This window comes from Lactuca serriola, chromosome 4, assembly GCF_051521515.1.
Source record: "Lactuca serriola cultivar US96UC23 chromosome 4, Lser_US96UC23_V15, whole genome shotgun sequence".
NCBI lineage: Eukaryota > Viridiplantae > Streptophyta > Magnoliopsida > Asterales > Asteraceae > Lactuca > Lactuca serriola.
This window is the reverse complement of record NC_136411.1, coordinates 280,667,028-280,678,660: the sequence shown is the minus strand read 5'-3', so window position 1 is coordinate 280,678,660 and position 11,633 is coordinate 280,667,028. Positions and strand designations below refer to the sequence as shown.

At 35.6% G+C, this 11,633-nt stretch overlaps 1 protein-coding gene across 13 annotated transcripts; it reads left to right on the top strand.

Annotated features, from left to right (window-relative positions):
• Nucleotides 1-541: 541 nt before the first annotated feature.
• LOC145097074 (protein DJ-1 homolog D-like) lies at nucleotides 542-7,417 on the top strand. Of its 13 annotated transcripts, none has more exons than XR_013704216.1 (10): nucleotides 542-703; nucleotides 803-919; nucleotides 2,415-2,855; nucleotides 3,554-3,916; nucleotides 4,296-4,472; nucleotides 5,708-5,733; nucleotides 5,943-6,040; nucleotides 6,481-6,527; nucleotides 6,995-7,064; nucleotides 7,224-7,417. XR_013704216.1 is itself a non-coding variant. In XM_079034572.1 (5 exons), exons 1-5 carry the CDS (start codon nucleotides 638-640, stop codon nucleotides 4,482-4,484), a joined length of 1,176 nt encoding a protein of 391 aa, XP_078890698.1. In that variant the 5' UTR covers nucleotides 542-637; the 3' UTR covers nucleotides 4,485-4,638. The 13 variants fall into 13 exon arrangements, 1 of the variants encoding a protein (XP_078890698.1); XR_013704214.1 differs by having other exon boundaries at nucleotides 6,481-6,570; XR_013704218.1 differs by lacking the exon at nucleotides 6,481-6,527.
• The last annotated feature ends 4,216 nt before the right edge of the window (nucleotides 7,418-11,633 follow it).

Here is an 11,633-nt window from a genome sequence, read left to right as displayed (position 1 = left end):
ATGCTAAATCGGTACAAGTTAACGTCCAGTTCAAGATTGGGTATTGGTCCTGATCCCTAGTGTGAATATCAATAGCCTTTTGTTTGGGCAAAGAATTCGTATAGATATCATGGAAATCGTGCACATACCTGGTTTTTACAATTGATTAATTGATGGACTTAGATAGCCTATTTGTTTAAGGCCAAGTGAGAATCAAATATCTTATTTAAAAGTTCTCATTTAATTCATTGTCTTACATAATAAATGCTCGACCCAAGTTATCCTTTGATTATTTATAGTAGTTTATTATAAATATAAAAGCTACCATGTGATTGAATATTTTTTACTTAATATTTTAAAGATAAAAAATGGTAAATTGAGTTGGCATAATATACTTATCTTAAAACCGCGTTCCAAGATAGAGTTATTATTTCTTTTATACCCACTTAACTTAGGTAACATTTTCAAAATAATAAAATATACCTTAGCTTTTTTAATATTATGTTTTTATATATAAAGAAATCACTATCTCTATCACCTTCCCACATTGGTTTCATATAAATGAAAGGGGTTTAGTAGATTACATATTTCTTCCCAACAGTCCACATTTGTGTCCAAAGGCTACTCCTCCAAACACTGATTTTAAGGATTATCTATAATGACTAATTTGGGTTCTCCAAAGAAGATCTTGATGTTATGTGGCGATTACATGGAAGACCTTGAGGTTCCTTTTTTTTTTTTCCTTAACTTTGACATTTGCTGCTATAAACAAGTGGTTTTCAATGTGGACTTCGATTCTGATTAAAATGATTTTGTTGTGCAGGCAATCGTTCCTTTTCAGGCATTGCAAGCGTTCGGATTGTTGGTTGATGCTGTTTGCCCTGATAAAAAATCCGGTGATATTTGTCGCACAGTTCTTTATCGTACAACTCCTCATCAGGTCCTCCTCTTACTAAATCAGTAGAAATTAAATACAAATTGATAATAATTCTTAAGCTTTGGATAAAGAAGAATAATTTTCTGGACTTTAATTGGATTCCTTTCTATTTTGCTCACAATGGTTCCCGTATTTTTTGAAAGCAAATAATCTGATATTTCCTTTATAACTAAATCACATTAAAATTTTATCAAGAGTTAATTACTAATGGGCTTGTTGTCCAACAGTATTTAGTGTTGCCCTCGTTAGTTGAGGTTCGCAGCGTGGATTTTAGTAGTTTAGGAATATATATTCGTACCTTCAAAAAAAAATCAAGAGTTAATTACAAGGATAGTCCCTTTATTTTACTCAAAATCATAGGTTTAGTCTGGTTTTTAAAATTTTCCCAAACCCATCCTTAACTTTGCATTTTGTTAAGGATTTAGTCCATTGACTAAAACGGTTAAAAAGGGCCGTTAACCCCAAGTGATAATAAGATTACACCAACATGGCAACATCACGTGCCTTTTGCTTTCCAATTAACAACATCGACTATTATTATTTATTAACATACTAATGTACTAATATTATATTGACATGTATGTAAGCATTTTCAAGTAAATTTGCAAAAAACAAAAAAATTGGTAATTACTTCCATACTAACCTAAGTAACATTAACAAAGAATTACAGTAAAATCCAAATAACAACTCTATTGATCAAAAATACAAATCAACTACTACAATATCTAATTCATTTAATGAGTTAAAATGATATCTAATGAATATAGAGAAAGTAAATAAAGCTAAAGCAGATTCTAACCTAATATGGAAATTTAAAGGGCAATAAAGTGTGATGAAATCAAATTTAACTAATCATCAGACGAAACTAATAAACTGAGCAGAACAATTGTGCAGTTTATGACTCTATTGTGTAATGCAGTACCTACAGAACATCACCACTCAATTACAAGCTAAATCCAGTTTGCAAAAACTCAATGAAACTATATTGAATCATGCATGAGCAAAAAATGCAATATCCATCTATCCAATTTAATAACAACAATAAAAGATTAAGGGAACAAGTAAGAACCATGGATATTACTTTTGAAATATTGGAACTAACAACTTGGAAATTTAAGGGAACAAGTAAGAAGTTGCCCTACATACACTAGTAATAAGATAGTTATGCTTCTATTGTATTTAGTCTTCTTAGGTTTTTTTTTTTCCATCAAGCCATGTATTGGTAAAGTGATTAAATGGGTAAATCATATTTTTTCTCATTTTCTGGACAATATTGTATACATAAGGCCTCAGTGGCGGACGCAGACTGTTTTAGTAGGGGTGTCCCACAGGCCCTACATAGGTCCGCCACTGTAAGGCCTGTTTCTTTTTTCTAGGCCGAATAAACCGTCTCAACGAGACTAAAAAGGGAACATTTTACACTTACATCCAAAAAAGAAACATAAAGATTTTGTCAAATAGAGACACTCCCTCATTATGCTTTACTATATTTTTGCAGACATATTCAGAAGAGGGAGCTCACAACTTTACTCTGAATGCAACTTTTGATGAGATTGATGTAAGTTCATATGATGGGTTGGTTATACCAGGAGCACGTGCTCCAGAATATCTTGCAACATATGAATCTGTGGTGAAAATGGCTAAACATTTTGCCATATTTGGAAAACCCATTGCTTCCATCTGTCATGGATCACTTATCTTGGCAGCTGGGGGTGTTTTGAAAGGTCGAACGCTTACAGCATTTCCTACTCTGGGACCCGTGCTTGTTACTGCTGGTGCTAATTGGATACAACCTGAGACAATGGCATCATGTTACGTTGATGGAAATTTAATCACAGGAGCTGCTTACTATGGGCATGCCGAGTTTATTGGTAATTTCATTAAGGCATTAAAAGGAACTGTCACTGGTTTCAACAAACGGATTCTAGTCCTCTGTGAGGTAAGTAGTACATTTGTAATTCCCTTCTTGAGCTGAGCTTGCTATCATTGGGTAGATTTTATAGATAAGAATATATGATTTGTAAGTATAAGGAAAAATGATAGTACAATGTTATAGTAAAAAATAAATCCAAAGGTACTTTTCTATTTCTTGCATTTTTCCATGTTTCTACTTACCTTGAGTGTTTGATATATCTTTTATGGTGAATTGCAAGAAATAGCAACATAATTTCATTTATTTGTGCATTATATCATATCCTACTACCATTTCTTTCTACTAAAAAAACGGTAAATCGCAACATCTGAGCGGCTCACATCACCCCGACCCACATGGTAAGTCAATTGCGAAACACTAGCGATATTTTGGGCATGCCAGGATTTAAACCATAGACAATCTGGGTAGAATTCCGCACCTTAACCATTTCTTTTCATTACAATATTATGCTTTCAGGTTTTTTTATCAAGACATTGTACTTTGAATAGTTTAGTCAAATGTAGCATTGTACTTCAATTTTTTTTTCTATTAAGACATTATATTTTGAAAAATCTACCCACTTATAGCAGTGAAAATTATTTTGTATTCGGATGACATTACTATAATTGGATGGATTTTTTTAAAGCATGATGCTATAATACGGTGGTTACACCATTATTACTTAGTGATTTTTTTTTTTTTTTTTTTTTTTGCTTCGTGTGTAGGATTTCATGGAAGAATATGAGATATATGTTCCTTTTCAGTCCCTTCAAATTCTTGGATGCCATGTAGATTCCGTTTCCCCCAAAATCGAAAAGGGTGATAGGTGCTATACAGCTATCCATGAATTTGAGGGGGACCAGAATTTTAGTGAAAAAAATGGACATGAATTCGAAATGACAACTACTTTTAAGGACATAGATGCTTCAAGTTATGATGCTCTTGTTATCCCTGGAGGTCGAGGTCCAGAATACCTGGCACTAAACCAAGATGCTATTAATCTGGTGAAATATTTTATGAACTCTGGAAAGGTCGTTGCATCCATAGGATATGGACAACAAATTTTGGCTGCTGCTGATGTTCTTAAGGTGAGGCTTTTTCTCTTGGAATTTATGTATATCATCAAAATCATTCTCAGTCACTTTCATTATAGTACAATGTTGGGATTTAAGTAGCATTCCATTCCCAGTCACCTTTCATTAGAGAAGATAGCTTGGTTTTTGGATGGTTTGACTTTAGATGTTAAGGATAAGATTAAATTATGACCATATTACAACTACAAGTTGTGTAGTTGTAATATCAAGATAAGTTTAGTGGTTTCTTTCCTTATTACAAAACCATGATAAGACATTAGAGCATCCATATATACTGCATGTGGTTGAATGAGTCGGAATACTTAGTTGACATTCAATGGATTGAACTCATTATTTCTTTCATTTAATAACTCTTTTCAACTACATTTACTAGGGCAAGAAATGTACTGCATATCCTGCTGCCAAACTTCATGTGGTATTGGCTGGTGCAACCTGGATGGAACCTGATTCAGTAGATGGTTGCTATGCTGATGGAAATTTAGTGACCGGAGTAGGCTGGCCAAAACACCCTCAGTTCATTGCTAAGTTAATGGAAGTACTTGGTGTAAAGGTAAGTTTCTAGTCACACCCACAACATGACATATTTGTTGTCGGTTTAATAAGTCGGAATTAAATTCAATTTATAGAATAAATCCTACATATTGTGATATCTTTCAAATGTAATGTGTATTGTAATGTAACAATTTTCATTTTATTTTGAGATGTCATATTTACTATTTCGAAAATGTGGAAAAGTGACAAGATATTCCAAGTATAGTACACTACTAGAAAATAGGATATTACCGACAGAATTTTAGCGACGGAAAAGTCCGTTGGAAACAGAGATGGAATACCGACGGATTAAGAAAACATAATTCACAATACACTTCGTTGGTAATACCGTTACAACTAGCGACGCTTTAACAACAGAAATCTAAAAAAATTATATTCCACCGGAAATGGGTTAAAATAAATTTTGATTTTTTAGATAGTAAGGACAATTTGGTAAATATAAGAATGTTAAAGGGAGAGGTTCACTGAATCGTTATGGGTTGGATTGTGCCCAACTCCCGCTTTCCCTCTTCTCTTTCTACTTCACACTTCACACGACATCTCTTGTTCATCCCAGCGCATCCCCGATCTGCAACCAGCGTGCCAGCCCCTCCGCCTCCAGCCGGCGGCCACTTCCTTCGCCAACGACATTACATCTGCCATCACCGACGTCAGCAAACCTTCTCCCTCCCAACGTCAGTCTGACCTGCAATCCACCACCCCTTAACCAAGTAAAATTGCTCCCCTTTCTCTCTGTGATCGATGAACAACATCGCCTTGCCATCTTGCCGCCACCATCACCGTCGAAGTCGCTGCTGCAGTCGGCGAACCTTATCATTGGATCAGATTTCATCTTTTTCTCTGAGTTTTGGTAAAAAAAAAAAAAACCCCAACTTATTTTTTCTATTACATCGATTGAGTTTTATGTTTATATTTGATGCACCTCGATTTCTTTTATCTTTAATTATCTTAAATGTATGGTTTATTGAAATGCATACCATGTGTTCGAGTAAATGCCCTATAAAAACCAATCCACCAAAATTGAATCTGTTTGTGTTTTGAGTGCTTGAATCTATTTGAGTTTGGCTGAAATGGATACAATATGAACTTCCATTCCTTTTGTTATACTTAAAATTCCATTTCTCCTTTTGTTATACATGTAATATAGAAAAGTAGGTTTTTTTAATCTCTTCTTTTATATCTATCTTTTCGGTTATGTTTAGTTTGACTTGTTCTTTTCTTCATAAATCACAGAGTCGGGAACAGGCACAGTACAGGAGGTTAGAAAATATAAATTATCTAAAATTTTGTTCTTTTGTTGATATCTGATAAATTGTTGTCATGGTTTTAAGGTTTTAATTAGAAAAGCTGCATATTTATCTCGATGTGGTGTAACATCGGTGTGGTTACAAAAAATTATTGATTTTGAATTTAATAAAATACATTGAATAATATAAAAGTGTTGATACAATTCATGGAATGACTTTAGGGTACATGCCTTCTGATCTATACAACTTGAACTCAACATACAAGACAAATGAGGAGCTAAAGTATTGGATATAGGAGATGCATAACCACCATCTGCTGGTATTATTTAGTTATCTTTTTTGGTTTGGAGGAATATCTGATGATACTTTGTTCCTTTTCCAATACTTTTAAAATTGATAGTAGCACAAATCACATGGTTTGAATCAATCCCATTTGAGATCAAAGTTTCTACTTTTAGTATTTATCACATGAAGACCATATTGCCCTTTAATAAACCTGTGTTCCTTCTCCTTTTGGCCTTTTTAATCTAAAAAAGTTGTGCAGTGCATGTATGAAAAAACCATCCAATTTTGACATTTACCAAAAAAGACCATTTGGCCCTTTACTCATATTTTTGCACCTGATCATCCAGCTTTTGTTATTATTCACTCTCTTATTCCAAATGAACAAAAGCATTAACATGTTATAAACTTACTAATCCATTAATTACTAGTTATTATATAAAATCCAAAACTATCTGATGTTTCTTTGTTTCAAAGAAATTTTGCATAGGTGATGATGAGGCTTTCGAGTACTTAAGTGTAAGGTGAGTTGTGACTAAACTGTAGAGAGGTGACTTTGTCTTTGTGGTAGGTATCATTTTTCATTTTACTTGAATGTCTGCTTATGACAAAACTCTATCACAGAAAAACAATAATGTCTTCAAATATGTTTTGTTGAGTTTTTATGAATTTTTAATTATTGATGAGAAGCTTCAAAGCTTGTTTTAAAATGTTGTGTCAAGTTAGTTTCATTAAATATAATTTTTGAAAAAAATTTATATTCCTTGGAGTTGGAGAAGTAAAATAATTATATTTTTGCTACATTTTGTGGGATTCATGAAGGATGGAACCCAGTGGTTGAAAGACAACACTAACATCAAACTTGGTTGTAAAACACTCTATCCTCTGGTGTGAATATTTACAAATATACCCCTAATTTGTGAAAACATGAGTGTCTCATTATTACTTGCTAATAAAAGTAGTGGTATCATTTTTTTTTCTCATTTTGTAGGTATTTATTACTTGTTGGATGCTGCATATGAAGATCTCATTCCTGCACATCTTGTCTTCTTAAAGAGCAGGTTAAGATATATTCTCCCTCTTGTAACATTGACCGAATCAGAAGGTGTTTAATTTTTTTCTTAAAAGTCTCAAATACCCTTCAACAATGGAAACCACCAATACATTAGGAATTTGCTATAAGTTCATATTATTGAACACCACTACTTTTATGGTTTCAGGAAATCATTCTTGTTGAAGGTCTGAAACTTGAAGATGTAGCCAGGATTATATAATGTCTAAAAATTTCTATTAGGTTTTTCTGAATTTGTGTTTGTTTTATTATATTTTTGTTTATTTAATGTTGAAAAAAGTGTGAATTTTCATGTAAATTATTATATATATTTTTTAAAAAAAATAAAATCACTATTAGCAATGGATTAGTGACGGAAATCCGTCGGTAAAAAATGTTGTATAATCTGTCCGTAATCCGTTATTTAGTTATTTCGTTGGTAATCTGTTGAAAACACATTCCGTCGGTAATCTGTTGAAAACACATTCCGTTGGTAATCCGTTACTAATTACTGACGGAATAATCCGTCGCTAAAAAATAGCCGTAGCGGTTGGAAATCCGTTACAAACAATTAACGACAAGAGATTTTGGTCTGTTGCAAATCCGTCGGTTAGCGACGGATTACCAACGGTGTTGGCCGTCGCTAATGCTCTTTTTTGTAGTAGCCGTATAATGAATTGCGTGCCAAAATATGGATATGGGAAGATTGCGTGCCAACCGTGGAACTAACACTACATTAAGTTTCATAAAATCAATTTAAGCATTATAAAAGTGAGAGAAATGTCAATACTTTGTAAAATCACGATTTTATAAATAAATCAAGTATATAAATGAAATTGGGAATTAATTTATTTTGTAAATCCAGCTATTTATTGTAAATCCATCAACTTTTTATAAATTTAGTCACATTTTCAGAAACAAAAAATATTTGGTTGTGAAAGTGATGTTTTCTAATTTCCTAGAAAAAAAAAGCTAATGTTTGGTTATGAAAGTGATGTTTTCTAATTTCCTAGGAAAAAAAAAAGATAATATCAAATCTTTTTTGCTTTAGAGCTAGTATTCATGATATACCCCAAGAAGTGGGTGAATATTTATGAGGATTGCAAGTATTTAGAATTAGGAGGATCCTTAAGAAAAATTTTAGACACGGATACATGTGTTGCGGTCTTGGCATAATGGTTGGGCTTGATTACGATTGTCTTATGTGGTATTAGTGTGTTAAAACTCAGTTTTCTTTGTAGGCAAGCAAAAGTCAAGTGTGGGGTATTTTGATATGTGCATATTTAATTATATATATTTTCTAATATCTTAATACTTTTTGGCTAATTTGTCTCAGTTATTGAACAAAAGGTACTTAATTGTGTTTAAATTATATTTTCAGCCTAAAAGACATGCTCGAGTTAAAAAGGAAGCGGGATTAGCAAACGGAAGCTCGGGAAATAAAGTAAGAAGAAAATAAAGCTAAAAGGGTGAAGAACTCGGCGAGTTGGCCATCAACTCGTTGAGTAGACACGAATATTCGCGAAACTTTGAACACTTGCCGTACACGGGATTTAAGTGACGGACTCATCAAGTCGGTCGAAGGGACTCAAAGAGTAGCCCCTGTTTTCAGAAACTATATATATGACATATTTGCCCGAGACTGTGACTTCTTCTGAATCTTTTGGCGACTTAGCTACAAATTAAAGGTTACTGAAGCTCTGGAATTCAAAGATCAACCCTAGAGATCGATTCGAAAGAGATCAAAGGCAACATACATTCTCTTTTTTTTAATCTATTACACAAAACTATGTTTTAAATTATGGATTTCGTTTTTGAGATACTATTTGTTGTAGATATGAGCTAAACGCTCATCACTTCTGTTTAGGGTAGATTAGCTTGTTAATATGGATTGATTTTATGGCATGGATTATTTGATGTGGTGAAATCGTTTTGTTAAGCTTGTAAACAATCCTCATGTGTTGACAATAACTATTTTATGTTAGTTATCAAGTCTATTAAGTTGTATGAGCATCCTCTTAATTGCTTGCTTCATATGATTTATGTGAAAACAATATTATATGCCTAGTATTAGTGAATATGAACCTAGGATTAATTAGAAAATAAGTAAGTCAATGTGTGAGCTTGTGTGATGAACAACCATACAAGATGTTGATTGAATTAGTAATTTAATTAGCTACAACTACAAGTCTTATTTAACCTGAATCAAAATACTAAGAAATTCATTAGTTTAACCAATTGGCCACTGTTTAAATTAATTTGTTTTCTAAGGATTAATAATAGTGAACATGAATCTAATCACATTAATTGGTAGCCAATAACAAAATAATCCATTGCACTTGCCATAAAGTCAACTATAGAAACAAGTGAGTCGAACCTAAACAGAAGTCTCTTTTATTATTGAATTTAGTTATCTTTTATTTCCTTTAGCTGTTAATTGTTTTTGTTTGAGTATTAGTTAATTGTTAAGTTTCTAGTCTTGCAAAACTAGAGAAAACCCTTCTTTTTATTGTTTGTTTTTAATTAGATAATTCTAGTAGTTAGTTTAATTGTTACCGTTCCCTGTGTTCGATACTCTGCTTGCTTGAACTATATTGTTAAACGATAGGTACACTGCCTTTCGTGTGTTTATTTGTGTTTGAAGTAGTAGGATTAAAACTAGTGCATTTTACACACATCAGTACTGCCCCTACCCTCCACCTTTCTGACATCAGACCTGATTTGCTTCCATTGCAATCATAAGGGCCATAAAAAGTCCGATTGTCCAAGATTGACAGCAGCAGCGCCAGTGGCGGCGCCGACTCCAGCGACCCTGCGGATTACGAATGGTCGACAGGGCAAGACAGATGCTCCAGTGGTGAGGAACCGAGCCTTCTAGTTGACCGCTGAGGAGGCGCGTGCCGCACCCGATATGGTGACGGGTATGTTTTCTTCTCCCTAGCTCTTATACATGCTAGTTATGATATTCATGTTTATGTTTTATGTGTTGTTTAGGATCGTTCAATGTGAACGGTATTCCAGTTCAGGTACTATTCGATTCGGGGGCTACCCGATCATTTGTCTCTCTTGCACTTAGCAAGAGGTTCCCTGGGTCTTCGGGCATGTTGGATTGCCCTCTAGAGGTCGAGATTGCTAACGGACGATTAGTACGAGCATCAGAGGTTTTTAGAGATTATGTTTTGAGGGTGTATGAGGAGCTACCTAGTGGATTTGGTTCTCATTCCGTTGCGTGGGAACAAGGTTACCATAGGCATGGACTAGTTAAGCCCTAATGGGGCGGTGATTGATTGTGCACAGCAGTTGGTACGTGTTAGGACCCTAAGTGGGGGAGAGTTGGTGATTCAGAGCGAGAGGCCGCAGCGTGGACCAGCTATGTGTTCAGTAGCGAGGTTAGGCACTACCTTCAGTAGGGTTGCACAGGGTATGTGTTCAGCAGCGTGGACCAGCTATGTGAGTGATGTACCAATGGTGTGAGAGTACTCAGACGTATTCCCAGAGGAACTGCCTACGATACCTCCAGAGAGACAGGTAGAGTTCCGAATCGACCTAGTCCCTGGTGCGGCTCTGATAGCCAAGGCACCATATCGGTTGGCTCCTCCTGAGATGCAGGAAGTGTCTACACAGCTGCAGGAGCTGTTAGACAAGGGATTCATTAGGCCGAACAGTTCACCCTGGGGAGCCCCGATCCTGTTTGTGAAGAAGAAGTACGGGTCGCATCGGATGTGTATAGATTACCAGGAGTTGAACAAGGTAACGGTGAAGAACCGTTACCCACTCCTGAGGATTAATGATCTCTTTGACCAGCTTCAGAAGGCATCTTGGTTTTCCAAGATAGATTTACGCTCAGGCTACCATCAGATAAGGGTCAAAGACGAAGATGTACAGAAGACTTCTTTCCGGACTCACTATGGCCACTACGAGTTCGTGGTGATGCCCTTCGGGCTCACCAATGCTCCTGTCGCGTTCATGGACCTCATGAACCGCGTATGCAGACCGATGCTGGATTGGTCTGTGATAGTTTTCATTGATGACATCTTGGTTTATTCCAAGACGCAGGAGCAACACGATGAGCACTTGCGAGAGGTGTTGGATATCTTGAGGAGGGAGAGCTTGTATGCCAAGTTCTGCAAGTGTAAGTTCTGGTTGCGCGAGGTGCAGTTTCTTGGGCACCTTGTCAACCAGAACGGTATAATGGTCACCGACCAAAGTAGAGGCCATGATGAGATGGGAGGTTCCGAAGTCTCCATCTGAGATTCAGAGTTTCCTTGGATTGGCAGGCTATTATCGGAGATTCATTCAGGATTTCTCCAATATAGCAGTACCCTTGACCTGGTTGACGAAGAAGGTTGTGGTCTTTTGCTGGGGGTCTAAGCAGCAGGCAGCGTTTGAGAAGTTGAGATAGAGGTATGCGAGGCGCTGATCCTAGTCCTGCCAAAGGGCGTGGAGGATTTTGTAGTATACTGTGATGCGTCCATTTCAGGTTTGGGCATGGTATTGATGCAGAGGGGCCATGTTATCGCCTACGCCTCGAGGCAACTGAAGTCTCACGAGGAAAACTACCCGACACACGATCTGGAGT

Excerpts from the sequence above, each read along its gene's own strand:
- LOC145097074 (XM_079034572.1), top strand. The coding sequence starts at position 638 with ATGACTAATTTGGGTTCTCCAAAGAAGATCTTGATGTTATGTGGCGAT. Across the intron at positions 704-802 it reads ATTACATGGAAGACCTTGAG|GCAATCGTTCCTTTTCAGGC; the intron begins GTTCCTTTTTTT and ends TTTGTTGTGCAG. Across the intron at positions 2,856-3,553 it reads GGATTCTAGTCCTCTGTGAG|GATTTCATGGAAGAATATGA; the intron begins GTAAGTAGTACA and ends CTTCGTGTGTAG.